We start from the raw sequence: 13,870 nt of genomic DNA, 5'->3' as shown, positions 1-13,870 counted from the left end.
TTGGAATCTGATTTACATCACACATAATGTATTTTCTAAAGGTGAAAAGAAAACAGATTCCTTACTTTATAGAATAAACCAAACTTGTCATCAAACGTGGTTTTATTGTCGAATTTTTGCACAATGGACTTGAACTTTTTCAGCAAGGGATCTTCATATCCCCACATAATGTCCTTCACAGATAAGGTCGTGAAGAGGTTACTGTCATTTCCCCACTCCAGTATAAATTCTACCAACTCCTGAATCATGGAGTATTCTCTTCTTATGATATCAGCAATTGTCTGAAAATACAAAAGATCACTTTTTAGAGTGTGTATTAATCCACTTCCCTTGTATGACAAAAGCAACACATATATTCAGGGTCCATTTCATTGTTAAATGTCAGCTGACACCCTGTAATTTGACCCTCTGTCTTCAAATACAAGGAAATGTATGTGTTTAGTTATATCTTTATCAGCTTTTTTTTGTAAATTCAAAGACTATACTTTGTAAGCCCTGTACAATATATACAGCAGTTTCATCAATTTTGACTGAATACAAAATTTTCCTTGTTTTAATTTGTAGTTGTGCCAGATCTTGATATCTTGTGTTCAAAAAAGTAAAATTGTTTGCTCATGAAAACATGGAGCAGCTTTTCCAAAAATTAAATACATTTGTATCAACAAAATTAACTACATTTGTATCAACAAAACAGTATCTTAAACAAATACGAGGGCTGTTTGAAACGTTAGTAGAGAAGCTGCATCATTATCACATATATTACACCAGAAACCAATAAAATTTTGCATGCTTTAACTGTGGGTATAGTCCAATGAATATGCAAAGATTTGATGTTTTCCAATGAATTTTAAGAATAATATAGCCAATGAGATATTTGAAAATGGGCTTAATGAAACATGATGTTTTTGCATGTTTTCTTAAAAAAGTATTTCAAATTATGATCTGATGATTCAATACATTTTTTTTCAGCACATAAAAACTCATATTTAATATCAGTTTTCAACAGCAAATGAAAGTCATTTTGTAAAAGTTTGAATTATATCAGTAACATTATCACATTACCGCATTATAATCAATCTTTATGGATGGTAAGCACACTCTTTTAAAAAAAATTAAAAACGGTAATGTCATGTAGCTCCACGCTGTAATAAAATTTTGTATATGGGCCGGAAAATCAGTGATCCGAGACTGAAATGTTTAGGGATAATGCTGCTGGAGATGGATTAAATGTCTCTAAAGCCATAGTATATAAATGGCATCACCTTTTCAAGGATGATAGGACTAAATATTTTTACTAGGTTTGGAAGCCTTGAAACACCTTTCATGTAGCCCTGATCTTGCACCTATTAATTTTTGCTTTATTTCCCCATGTCAGTGTGGAATTTGCTCTGCGTGGTCCATGATTCTCAGATCTAACTGAGCTAAAATATGCTACAAAAAACAAAGGGGGGGGGGAGAAACAATGACAAGTCAAGAAATACATTCTACAGTTGGTGAAATGACATGAGAAGTGCTCGATATTAAATGATGAATATCTTTGAAAAGGTATCTGACGTCATGGGACATCTGAAGAACTTGACATGAACTGGCACCCTGCCATGAAAAAATCAGCGAATCTTTTTATTTTGCAAAAGATATGCATGATTTTTTGAATACTTATCGTGAATTGTTAGAATTTGGATAAAATAAAACCAACAATCTCAAGTGCGAGTCATTTTCTCACAATTTACTGTATTTGCAAACTTTTCAAACAGCCTTTTTACACCAGTTTGGTCCCAACAAAAATGATGAATTCGCAGTATCATTGGAAAATAAAACCCTTCAATCTACAAATAAACTCACAACCAAGATGAGATTAGCAGTTGTGAATTTTTCCTCGTGTGGACCAACGGATTTCTTCCTCTCAAACACAAAACTTCTGTTTTCTCTGTATGAGAGAGTTCCATTATCGTAACTATTAATCTGCCATTTTGCTCTGTGCTCCCTATATGTGTAGGGCCCTTTCTCGATGAAAGAGGGTTTTGCACCATTTTTGACAACTTCAATTGGATTCTGTAGATCTAGAACATAGATCTGGAAGTAAATGGGCACTGGTGGGTCCAGCCATGTGTTGTATGTATCTGTCCCTTCTTTTAGAGGAATGGTCTGCAAGGGAAAAACATGAAAATATTACAAAATTTTGGGCTATATCTAACACACAATTTTGTTATATATGTACCAAACAAGCATCTCACAAAGCAAGAACAAAAACTCATAAATGAACAAAGTAATTTTTTTAACTTAATCATTCATGTATGCTTACCAGTGTTTGAAACTCACTGTAAAATTAGCTAGACAAGCAGGGCTGACTGTAAAAATTGTAAGCCCTGCCAAAGACTTACTCGCCCTGAGAACATTTCAGCTGCCAATTTTTAAATTACTTTCTCCTAATCAAAGCGATTATGCGACTAGGACTCAGTTCCTTTTCTACTTCTTTAGTCAAGTTAATTCACCCTTCATCCATTTCCCTAAAAAACATGTTTGCCCCATGTCTTGTTCTGTCTGTCCAAACATTATAACCACTGTTAAATAACAATACAGTAATTTATAAACAAAAATAATTCATCAGAGAACTATATATCTGGAGGCTTTATCTGCCATTGTTTTTTAAAATTTAGATTTATTTGGTTGGTTGTATATTGTTTATAGGGGCATGGACACGATTTAAGCTGAAAATTTTCAAATTTTTTATTTCCATTTTATTGTTTAATAACAATATTTACTGTATAGGGGGAAAATAAATCGCGGTGAAAATTTTTGCTATATTCGCGGCCTAGACAAATCCAAGAATTTAAGAAACTGTGAATATTTTCATTTTTATTATTCTTTAATACACAATATGTTTTTAAAAAACAAAGGGGGGGGGGGGCTTATAGTGATGTGATTCGAATCCGTGAATTTATGAACTCGCGAATGTGGCTAAAATGAAAAAAAAAACCAAAAAAAAAAAAAAAAAAAAAAAAAAAATTGCAACCCGTGAAATTATTCCCTTATACAGTATCTATAAAGTATTTCTAATGGCCAACCAAAATTTGAATATCAATTGTTGAGTTACAAGTGAGATACACATGTACAGCATTCACAATTCTTTGTGGCATGTTTTTGTTCAGATATAAATTGCTTAATAGAAAACAGCATGTTTATAACAAAATGAGATGTGCTAAACACTAAAAACTATTTAATTGTGTTCAGAATAACTTGTAAATTGAAAAAAAATTGCTTTTAAGGAAACTTTTACTTGTAAATTTAACCTATGTAAACAAAAATACGGCACGAGCCTTGTTTACAAAACAAAGAATTGTGAGCTCTGTATCTCCCATGCACCTCTATAACTGACATTCAAATTTTTACTGACCAATAGAAATACTTTAGTTAAGCATTCTAAACATTAATTACGGAAAAATAAAATTTGAAAATTTTCAGTTCAAATCGTGTCCATGCCCCTTTAACATCCCACTTGAGAATTTTTCACTCATAAGGAGGTGTCACCATGCATTGCCAGTGAAGGGCTGCAAAATTTAGGCATCTGCTTGGCACTTACAGCATTTGAGCAGGGAAGGATCTTTATCATGCCATACCTGCTGTGACACGTACAGGGCCTTGGTTTTTATGGTCTCATCCGAAGGACCGCCCCATTTAGTCGCCTCTTACAACAAACAGGGCATACCGAGGACCTATTCTAACCTAGACTTATTTGGCATTGATCTTGAAATATTAAAGGAACTGATTCACGATTTCCCCCAAATTCTGTTTTTTACTTTTAATGATCAAAATCTACTGTCTAATGTGTTCAGTTGGTTTCAGAATAAAAATTAAAATTATACATTATGACAGAAGCTCATTGTATATGCAGAGTTTATCATTTGTTGTTTAAACAAAGATTGGGGTATGTTATTGTTTTAGGACTCGAAATTAACATATGCCCGTCAGTCTGTGACTGGATAAAAGTCTGGCGGACTGACCGACATTTGTTTTAGTCAGTCCGATGGGACTGGTTAATTTTTTAAAGCATCATTTTGAAAAATATACTGATGAAATTTTATACACACATTTGGAATGCTTCGATCTGTAGATATCAGAAGAATCTGATTCATAAATATAAATCCCACATTTAAGTGTTACAATATTGTCTGAGGCATATTGAGTTAGATTTCATTTAAATAACATTAACGAAATATGTTTAATTATTTTTGGAATACTGTTGCACTGGTACATTTTTCTGCGGACGGGTTGAAATTATACCCCATCAGTCTGGCTGGACTGGTGACATAAAAAGTTAGCTTCAAGCCCTGTTGTTTATAAAGTTTTCAAAATAAATGGATGTTGATCCAAGTTCATTATATATATCACATTTCAAGTATTCTTTAGGTAAAATGTGCCACTTAAAAAAGGTAAATTTGTGACTGTGCAAAATTAAAATGCTTTAAATTACAAAATTATCATTTCATTGGTTGTTTGTAAACATAAAAGATTCGAGTCTTTGTTTACGTAACACAGTTAAAGCTAAAATATTGCTTTTATCCTTGCATTAAGAAGGTCCAAAGGTTGGGTGTCAACATTAAATGAGTTATATTTTTAATGCTTATCATAAAAAATTCTAATTATTAAGTATTTTTTTTTGAAAATCGTGAACCAGTCGCTTTAAAGAACAAATTAAACCATATGTCCACTTGCCAAATTTTCTAAATAAATCCTTAAAGAATCCAACAACGTAAATGAAAGTTAGTGGGTTTAACTAGTTGCTCAGTTTTCCAATCGGCAAACACTACAAAGACCTGTATGATTAAGGTCCAATGTATCGTATGGAGGACACCAATACACTATCTGAAATGCTTCAGTCCCCAAACGAAAAAAAACCCAGAAATTTATTTATTCCAACAAGATACAAAAATAACAGAATGGAGAAAATGCATTGAGTAGTTACAATAAAATACAGTATCACATGCTCTGATTGCAACTAAAATACAGTATCATGACATGCTCCGATTGCATTTCTCATTATGGGAATAATCCTTGTTGACCATTACAGCAGCATTATGTACAAAAACAGCCACTTCAATATGAAAGCAGCAAATGGCCGAGGAGATGGAATGATTATCAGTAAAGATTTAATGATTATTGTGGCAGTTCAAATACAAAGCCAAATTATGGACACATGTACAAATATGAATTAGGAATATACATGAAATATAAGAGCCACACATTACTGAGCTTTTATTTGTTTGTTTTTTTGGTCAACGAATATTTTCATATTAGAAGACCAAATGTACTCTATGATATTTATAAACCTAATTCGGAATGCCTGCCCTCTCCAATAAAAGACATATCTTATTTAAATCCTTAGTACTTTCAAAATTATATTTTTAATAAGCTTGTAAAAGCATTCTCGTGTACCAGTATATAAAAGTACATGTACTATGCAGCATGGTATCATAATCTATATGAATAGGTCAAAGTGTGAGCAGTCAAGGGGTGAACATTTGGGACAAATTAACCTGGATTTATCTAGCAATAAATTCTAAGAAAATTTATAGTTACCTGTTAACAGTACTTGCTACCAATAAGTTATTCTTTTTTTTTTTTTAAATGATGAAAACAAAATTTATGGTTTTATAAGTAAAATGAATTCAATTTACCAAATATGGAGTGCAATACGCCGGTTTCGAGATACACCCGAGTTATTTCCCTTTGGAGAACTCTCGTGTATAGTGAGGCTCGAAACAATTTGTTTACACGCGGGAGTGGGACTAACATTCATCACTGCATAAGCGAATGTACTCAGTAAGTTTCTCTTACACTGTTAGATCATCCGAATTCGACTGATACACAAACTAAGTAAGTTATAAGTATTCAAGGGTTATTAAATACATAGAATTCTTATATCACGTTATTTCGTTGGTCATAGGTACCATATCAAAGACATTACTTGCAAATATGACATTGTTTTTATGTTTCCACTTTAGTAAAACATTTCTTTCGATAGTATTTTGTATTTCCCACATTTACATATTAAAAGAGAAGCCGCTTTTAATACATTTCATCGTCTTTCTCGCTGACTGTAGGTCCACTCTGTCCCACTTAGTCATTCAAAGTTCCACTAAATGCACCTCCTACACAGAAGAGTTCGTATCTCGAAACTGGCGTATTTATTCCCGTTATTTCTCAATTAAGTCCAAAGTAGTGAAGAAAACATATACGTTTGTATATGGGGGATAATATATTTCAACTTTAGAACATCATAGACAATTTATATATTTGAACATGCACTTATTCCAGGGTTGGCAAAAAAGTGGTCAATATGAGTATTGACCGGGCCGGAGGTCAATACTGGTTAAAACCGGTCAATACTGGTTAATACATAATATTAAATAAATAATGTACAAATGACTCTGATGAATTGGGGAAGATGTAAAAGTTTCTGTTCAAATTCCTTAGTTTAACAAGAGAACTACCTATATAAGTATTGTTTCATTAATCTTCATTTTAACTGTTGAATAAACATTTGAGGGGGTGTGTTGGTGATGTTTTCATAACAATAACAGGCACACTGGTCATCTCTGGTCCCAGCCTAAGCTTATTAACACCTGTCAACTCTGCTTCCTGTGCTCAGGTAATGTCCTGCTACCTTTTATTCTTAATCTGTCCAGGTACATGTAGTGAAAGGTATGTCTCCAATCGTCAAGCTATGCTATAGAACTGTGACCCTCTGGTTGGTACTGAAGATATTTCGGTCAGTTTCAGCAAACCAAATATATCAAACTTATGAAATTACATTTGATTATCTAATGAAAAATATTAATCAACAATTGATCCATATAATGAAAAGATTTAATTTATCTTTATCTTTGCAAGAAATGTACAAAAATAGGAAAATGGACAGTTTAAATCACAATTGACCAGTATTGACCACTTGGGGAGTATTGACCAGGACGGTTAAAACCACTGGTTAAAACCGGGGGCGGTTTTGACCACCCAACCCTGCAGTTATTACAACCTTGGAAATGAAATCCAAAAATATATATCCCATGCATCGATCCTTTTTTGTTTGTATCAACAGTACTTAAGCCCTGTATCATTCATACTCTACAACACCATTGGCTCTGTGAATTTTATAGCACATACTAGGCCTATTACACAAGTGTATATTACAGTGTCTGTCAGCTGTTTGTTACCTGCCCTACACACATGTCAGGAATGTAATCCCATGGGTATTTTCAAAATAATCATTATAACTTCACAGCGTCCTTTACAGGTAATGCACGTATAATAGTATATACGCGAATGAGCCGCTCTCCAACAGATCAACTGATGACCAAGAAGACTGTTTGAAGCAGTTTAAAATACAATTTAACTTACTAACCTCTTTAATTTGAGAATGTATGTAATTTTTTAAAACTGGAATTAGAACGCATCCAGCGATTAAGAACACTAATCCAAACACGCCAATACATATCATACACTTTGTCATCCGTTTTGCCATCGTAATGCAGCGCCGTGTTTGTACTTTGTCATCTGTTTTATTACTCAGTAAGACTCACTTCTGCATCACGTGAAATTCTTCAAACCTGGATGCCGTGCCCGATCGTAATTCAAACATGGGGCCTAAATCTTAGCCTTGGTTACGCAAACCGTTTGACTCCCCACTCACTCTCGTAGAACACTGCATTAGCAAACATGTAGGTGACCTAGACTAGTCTAAATCTATGCATGGTAGGTGACCTAGATTAGTCTAAATCTATGCATAAACATTTGGTAGGGGGGATGGGCTTGATCGATTTATAATACCACTAAAAAAATAAATAAATAGTTCTAGCAAAAAAAAAAAAAGGAAAGTTTTCAGCATAAAATAGCACATTGCATTGATTTTAAAGTTACAGTGTTTTCAATACAGAATTATCAATCATATCACGATCACTATATCCTATATGAGTGAGGCGGACAGGAGGGTAGCCCTCTCCCCCTCACTCTGAATAGTGATAAATTGCACTTCATTTAGGTACACTGAAGCATAATGCATGCCAGTTTACTACCCATATGCACCGCAATTTAGTTATAACACATATAAATTTATATAACAGGCTTACGCGATATTGCAATTGTATTTTTTATTTTCTGTATTTGTGTGAGGACGGACAGGGGCCGGGGGTAGCCCTCTCCCCGTCCCACTCCTCCCTCTCACCCTGTGACCATGTCCGCCCCCTATTATATATTCTATTCTCTTATGCTCAAAATTGGTAAATCACTTAATATTGTTTGATTTCAGTAAAACTAAACAGACTTGAATTGTTCAAACCTTATAAAATGAAGAATCCCGGCTAAAAAAACAAACAAGAGGCCCATGGGCCACATCGGTCACTTGATTCACCTTGGCTCATATCTAAAAAAAAAAAAAAAAAAAAAAAAAAAAAAAAAAAAATTCTAATATATTCGCATGTAAAACTTTGATCCCTATTGTGACCCCAACCTACTCCCGGGGGCATGATTTTTTCAAATTGAATCTGGACTACGTCAGGAAACTTTCATGTGAATGTAAACTTTTCTGGCCCAGTGATTTTCAGAAGAAGATTTTTAATGATTTTTCCTATATATTTGTATGTAAAAATTGTTCCCCCTTATGGCCCCATCCTACCCCCGGGGGCCATGATTTTAACAAACTTGAATCTGCACTATGTCAGGAAGCTTTCATGTAAATCTCAGCTTTTCTGGCTCAGTGGTTCTTGAGAAGAAGATTTTAAAAGATTTTTCCTATATATTTTTTGCCCATCATGCCCCCAGGGGCCATGGTTTTAACAAACTTGAATCTGTATTATTACAGGAAGCTTCCATGTAAATCTCAGCTTTTCTGGCTCAGTGGTTCTTTAGAAGAAGATTTTAAAAAACATTGATCCCCTAATGGCCCCATCAAGGACAGATATGTCGGAATCTCAACTGTTTGAATCTTCAAATACAGAGTCGGAGTCGAGCAAAGAGGGATCTGTCACTAGAAAGGAGAGGTAAAATTACATGCAATGTTTCACATATCAACAACGGCTTCATCAGTTCTAACCCCTCGGCAGATTTCTAAAACTGTGTCATCTCGTTTGAGACAGACATCGACCAGAACTCGTGACTTACTCAGGATTCAGCAGGACTGTCTGTGAAACAATCAACTGTGACATCCCGTAATACCCAAACATTTAAATATAGGTCCAGCAGGAATAAAAATCCTCCATTGGGTTCGGTATATAATTCAAAGGAATAAAATCCAAAATGATCACATAATAATCAACGATCAGTTCCTGCTAGTACTTTCGCCTTACGGCTCTTCAGGCAGTTTGTCTTGAATGAAACTGAAACATTCAAGACAAACTGCCTGAGGAGTCGTAAGGCGAAAGTACTAGCAGGAACTGATCGTTGATCATTTTGGAATTTATTCTTTTGAATTATTTAACAACTGTGCCGATTTCTTCATTCATTATACATAGAAAGTGTTTTTAAGAATTTTACTTTGAAAATGATATATATATCATGGCCGTAGGAACCAGGGGGGGGGGTGCACGGGGGGGGGGGGGGGGCGTGCCCCCTCCCCCCCCAATATTTAAAAAAAAAAATCATATAGTAAAATTCACATATAGTGTAATGTATAATTATTTTTAAGCAGAAAGTTCATTTAATTCAATGAGACTCAGAGTCAGTCATTGTGACTGTCCTTTAGCTTAAATAAAAAAAAAAATATTATGAAAAAAGCACTTAAGGCCAAGTAAAATTAATTAGTAGATTATCATTCCCGCCCGCCCCTCGAAAATCGCCCCGCCCCGATTTTTTGTATTTTTCAAAATTACGATTTCCGGATATTTTTATGTCCGGTCCGGTATCGTAAACGGACTTTGTTTCACTATGCTTTTTAGAAACCCAAATACACGTGTAATTATGATTTATAAAGCCTTTTCTCAATGAGGGAAGGCATTTTCGAGGTCAAGAATACCATGGCGAAAAATAAAAAATAAAATCCTCCCACCCGCCCCATTTTTTTGTGAAGTTTGAATGATAATCTACTAATTAATTTTACTTGGCCTAATGCCTTAACATTTCTTAGGGCATCATCCAAAAGGTCGTAATCATGAGGTAATGGTTCGGTTCTCGTTCCCAGCTCCGCATCTGGCGTCAAACCTATGATATGTAGTGACTGTTCCTTTGCCAAGTGCCCGGCACTAGTGTCGTTTAAAGTCCTTTACCGGTATTTGTTGACGACTCATACGAGTGCAAAAATCTCGCAAGGGACGACTGATCAAAAGGTATCTAATATGTGTGACCTTGACTAACTTTCAAGGTCTAATAATTCATTAGATAGCTTGTTCATAGAAACTTCGTCTTGATACAAAAATGCCTTTGCCCAACTGCCCTAATACCAGTTCAACGTTTGTATATATTTAAAATCTTTTTGTAAAGCTAATATGATGAATTGTTGACTTTTTTATCATCACAGTTTTTATGGTAAAGGTAAAATGTTCGTAGACAATGTGTGAAGTACTATTTATCAGTGACGTAACACCCCCAATGTGACGTAGGCCATGACGTGCAACAACTTTTTCAAAGCTTGTAATGTCTCAGGCTGTCAAGACCTGTTTCATTCTTGGTCCAAGAGTAGACACTATCGTATCAGTGTAAGATCAACCTTCCGCACAGTTTTAACTTTGATTATATTTCACAATGTATGCCCAGACGGACGAAAGAAAGGTATTTTTCAAAAAAGTGCACGAAGATGCAAGGAATGCAAGAAAAAAGGGATGCAAAGCACTAAGTTTTCTTGTTAGACTCAAAGGGCAAATTTTTAAGAAATATCCTCTTCCAACAAGCATACCTAATATCTCAACTTCGAATATTCGAAAAGATGCTGTTTCCTCAGAGCTTTATCCAAATGATGCTCCTTCTGAGCTTATCCCGGTTCAGATATATGGTGATGGGAATTGTTTATTCAGAACTCTCTCTTTTTTGTGTTTGGACATGAGGACAATTTTAAGGAAATGAGGGTACAAATTGTGTTTGAACTTGTTTCAAACCTGAAGCGCTACACGAATGAAAACACTTTTGTGACCATGTCCACAAACAAAAGTTCACTTCAATATGTCTTTGAAAGTTCTTTGTCAGAAGAGTGTTTAATTACTGGTGATTTGATTGCTTCGTTACAAAAGGAAACAATAAAAACAATCCAGAACGGTTACTATTCAAGCCTTTTACATATGTTCGTAGCTTCTAACGTTTTGCAGAAACCAATCATGTCGATTTTCCCCGAGGTGCAAAACCCTGGTGTAAACAGACAAGATCATAATCAGCTTATTGTTCCTCTTGACCGTGCTGATGCTAAAGACTATCAGGATGCTATCCACATCATGTGGACTCAAACAATTGCTACAAAAATAGATGGTTGGACACATAATTATTTTGTTGCCTGTATTCACAAGCATGAGGAACCTCTTTCAAAGCGTTCGAGGTTATCCTTTAAGGATTCTGAGCCTCATCGCTCATTTGAACCAAAACAATCAAAAGATAGTCCTTCCCCACTCTTGGAGTCTAACACAAATGAGGAGTCTATTGAAACAGTAAATTGGGGGAAACTGCAAACAAAGAAACAGACAAACATGTTAAGGTTGCTTCCTTTATTGATTCTTCTTCAGAAGAAGATGATATCTCAGAAATACCAGTTCAAAAGGCCCAGGTTGTACATGAAAAATGGCATACACCAGAGATCGGTAGTACCCCAAATCAGCCACGGAATATTTTCTTTCCAGCAAAAAAGTTTGGTAAAAAGATGAGATCTTTCAATGCCTCCTGGTTTGATCGGTGGTCTTGGTTACATTATGTAGAAATCAAAGATGTTGTATTCTGTTTTCCTTGCATAAAATCATTTCAGAAGAAGACTCTCAGTTGTCACAAGAAAGAAAAAGCTTTCATATCAAGTGGTTTTAAAAACTGGAAGAAAAAGGAACCACAAAATTCACCGCACACGAGAAAAGTGATTGCCATGAAGAGGCAATGGAAAGGGAGTTTACGATAAAGGAGGAGGTTAAAGATGTTGGAGAATGTCTTTCAAAGACGCACGAAGTCGAGAAGAAGTCTAACAGAGAGAATTTGCTTAAAATCACAAACATTTTGAAGTTTCTTGCTCGACAAGGAATTGCTCTTCGGGATGACAAAGACGAGAAAAACTCAACTTTAATCAACTTCTCATGCTAGAGGCTAAACGCGATCCCCAGCTTCAGGAATGGCTACAACGCAAGACAAATAAGTATGTTGCTCCAGATATACAAAATGAAATTTTGCAGGTGATGGGGTTGCAGGTTTTGCGACAAATTGTTGCTTTAATCAAATCGTCTGAATTCTTTTCAATAATGGCAGACGAAACACGAGATATTTCCAACAAAGAGCAACTTGTTTTATGTATTCGATGGGTTGATCAAAATTTTACCGCTCATGAAGATTTATTAGGGATGTACTGTCTTTCTGACATTGGGGCTAATTCAATAACCCTAGCAATTAAAGATGCCCTTTTGAGGTTCGATCTGCCTATCAACAAAGTACGAGGTCAGTGTTATGACATGTCTGCTTCTATGGCTGGTTCAAAGACAGGTGTTGCAACACAAATTCATACACTTGAACCCAGAACCCTTTACATACACTGTTATGGCCATGCTCTTAACCTAGCTTGCAGTGATTCTATTAAGGGATGTAAGTTGCTTAGAGACACCCTGGACATTGCAAAGGATATAACAAAGTTAATTAAAGAATCTCCAAGAAGGGAGATGATTTTCAATACATTAAAAAATGCCCAAAATCTAGAGAAAACGTCAGCGGGAATAAGGGTTTTGTGTCCCACAAGATGGACAATAAAAGCCGACACATTTTTGAGCATTTTGTCAAACTATGAAATTCTAAGAAATGTTTGGGATGAAAGCCTCAAATACGTGCATGAGGTAGAAATGAGAAACATAATTAGGGGAGTGGGTGCTTATATGTGCAGGTTTGATTTCTTCTTTGGGTGTTTACTGAGTGAAAAACCTTTACGTTTTTGTGATAATTTGGCAAGGTCTCTGCAGGCTCCAAATTTCTCGGCGAGTGATGGCAAAAAATGGCAACAACGACAATGAGTGCTTTGCAAAGTCTCCGAGATACGACAATCTTCACTCAGTTTTACGAGGCAGTTGTTGAAAAAGCAAAACAGATGAACATCGGTGATCCTGTTCTTCCTAGAAAACACAAAATTCCTCGTAAACTTGATGATGGGACAGCAGCACATACTTTTTCATCGTGTGCAGATATGTATAGGAAAGATTTCTACGAGGCATTGGATCTGCTTTTAGCTGGCATAAAATCTAGATTTGACCAACCAGGTTACAAAGCTTATGTTATGTTATGTTGAAAACCTCGCAATTAAGGCTTGCACAGGACAAACGTTTGAAGAAGAATTCAATTTTGTCACGACCCTATATGATACAGATTTGAAGCCAAAGGATCTTCACTGCCAGCTTATAATGTTAAAGACTGTTTTGCCAAAAGACTTTACACCCGATATACCAAGTGTTGTTGAATTTTTCAGACATTCAAATGAAAAGTCTGTTTGCCGAGATCCTCAAAATTCTCAAACTAATTTTGGTACTTCCTGCAACTAACGCTACCAGTGAGCGTTCATTCAGCGCCTTGAAAAGATTGAAAACATCACTGAGATCAACAATTAGCCAAATACGAACAAATAATTTGCTTTTATTGCATGTTCATAAAAATGAGACTGGTTAACTGAATCCAGAAAAAATAGTTGAGGAGTTCGTACGTGAAAGTGAACACAGATTGGCGATTT

The 13,870-nt window shown here is 35.3% G+C and overlaps 1 protein-coding gene across 1 annotated transcript in view; it reads right to left on the bottom strand.

Annotated features, from left to right (window-relative positions):
* LOC125681789 (cytoplasmic FMR1-interacting protein 2-like) overlaps nt 1-13,870 on the bottom strand; it is a 70,729-nt gene that overhangs the window by 24,336 nt on the left and 32,523 nt on the right. The window contains exons 30-32 of the mRNA XM_048922006.2: nt 7,400-7,434; nt 1,843-2,145; nt 66-281 (exon numbers count right to left, since the gene is read on the bottom strand). Of these exons, the coding sequence (XP_048777963.2) occupies nt 66-281; nt 1,843-2,145; nt 7,400-7,434 (554 nt within the window). The remainder of the gene's footprint in view (nt 1-65; nt 282-1,842; nt 2,146-7,399; nt 7,435-13,870) is intronic.

The sequence above is a fragment of the Ostrea edulis genome, chromosome 2 (genome assembly GCF_947568905.1).
Source record: "Ostrea edulis chromosome 2, xbOstEdul1.1, whole genome shotgun sequence".
In the NCBI taxonomy this organism is placed as follows: domain Eukaryota; kingdom Metazoa; phylum Mollusca; class Bivalvia; order Ostreida; family Ostreidae; genus Ostrea; species Ostrea edulis.
Note: the sequence above shows the minus strand (reverse complement) of the source record. Positions and strands in the feature narration are given on the sequence as shown.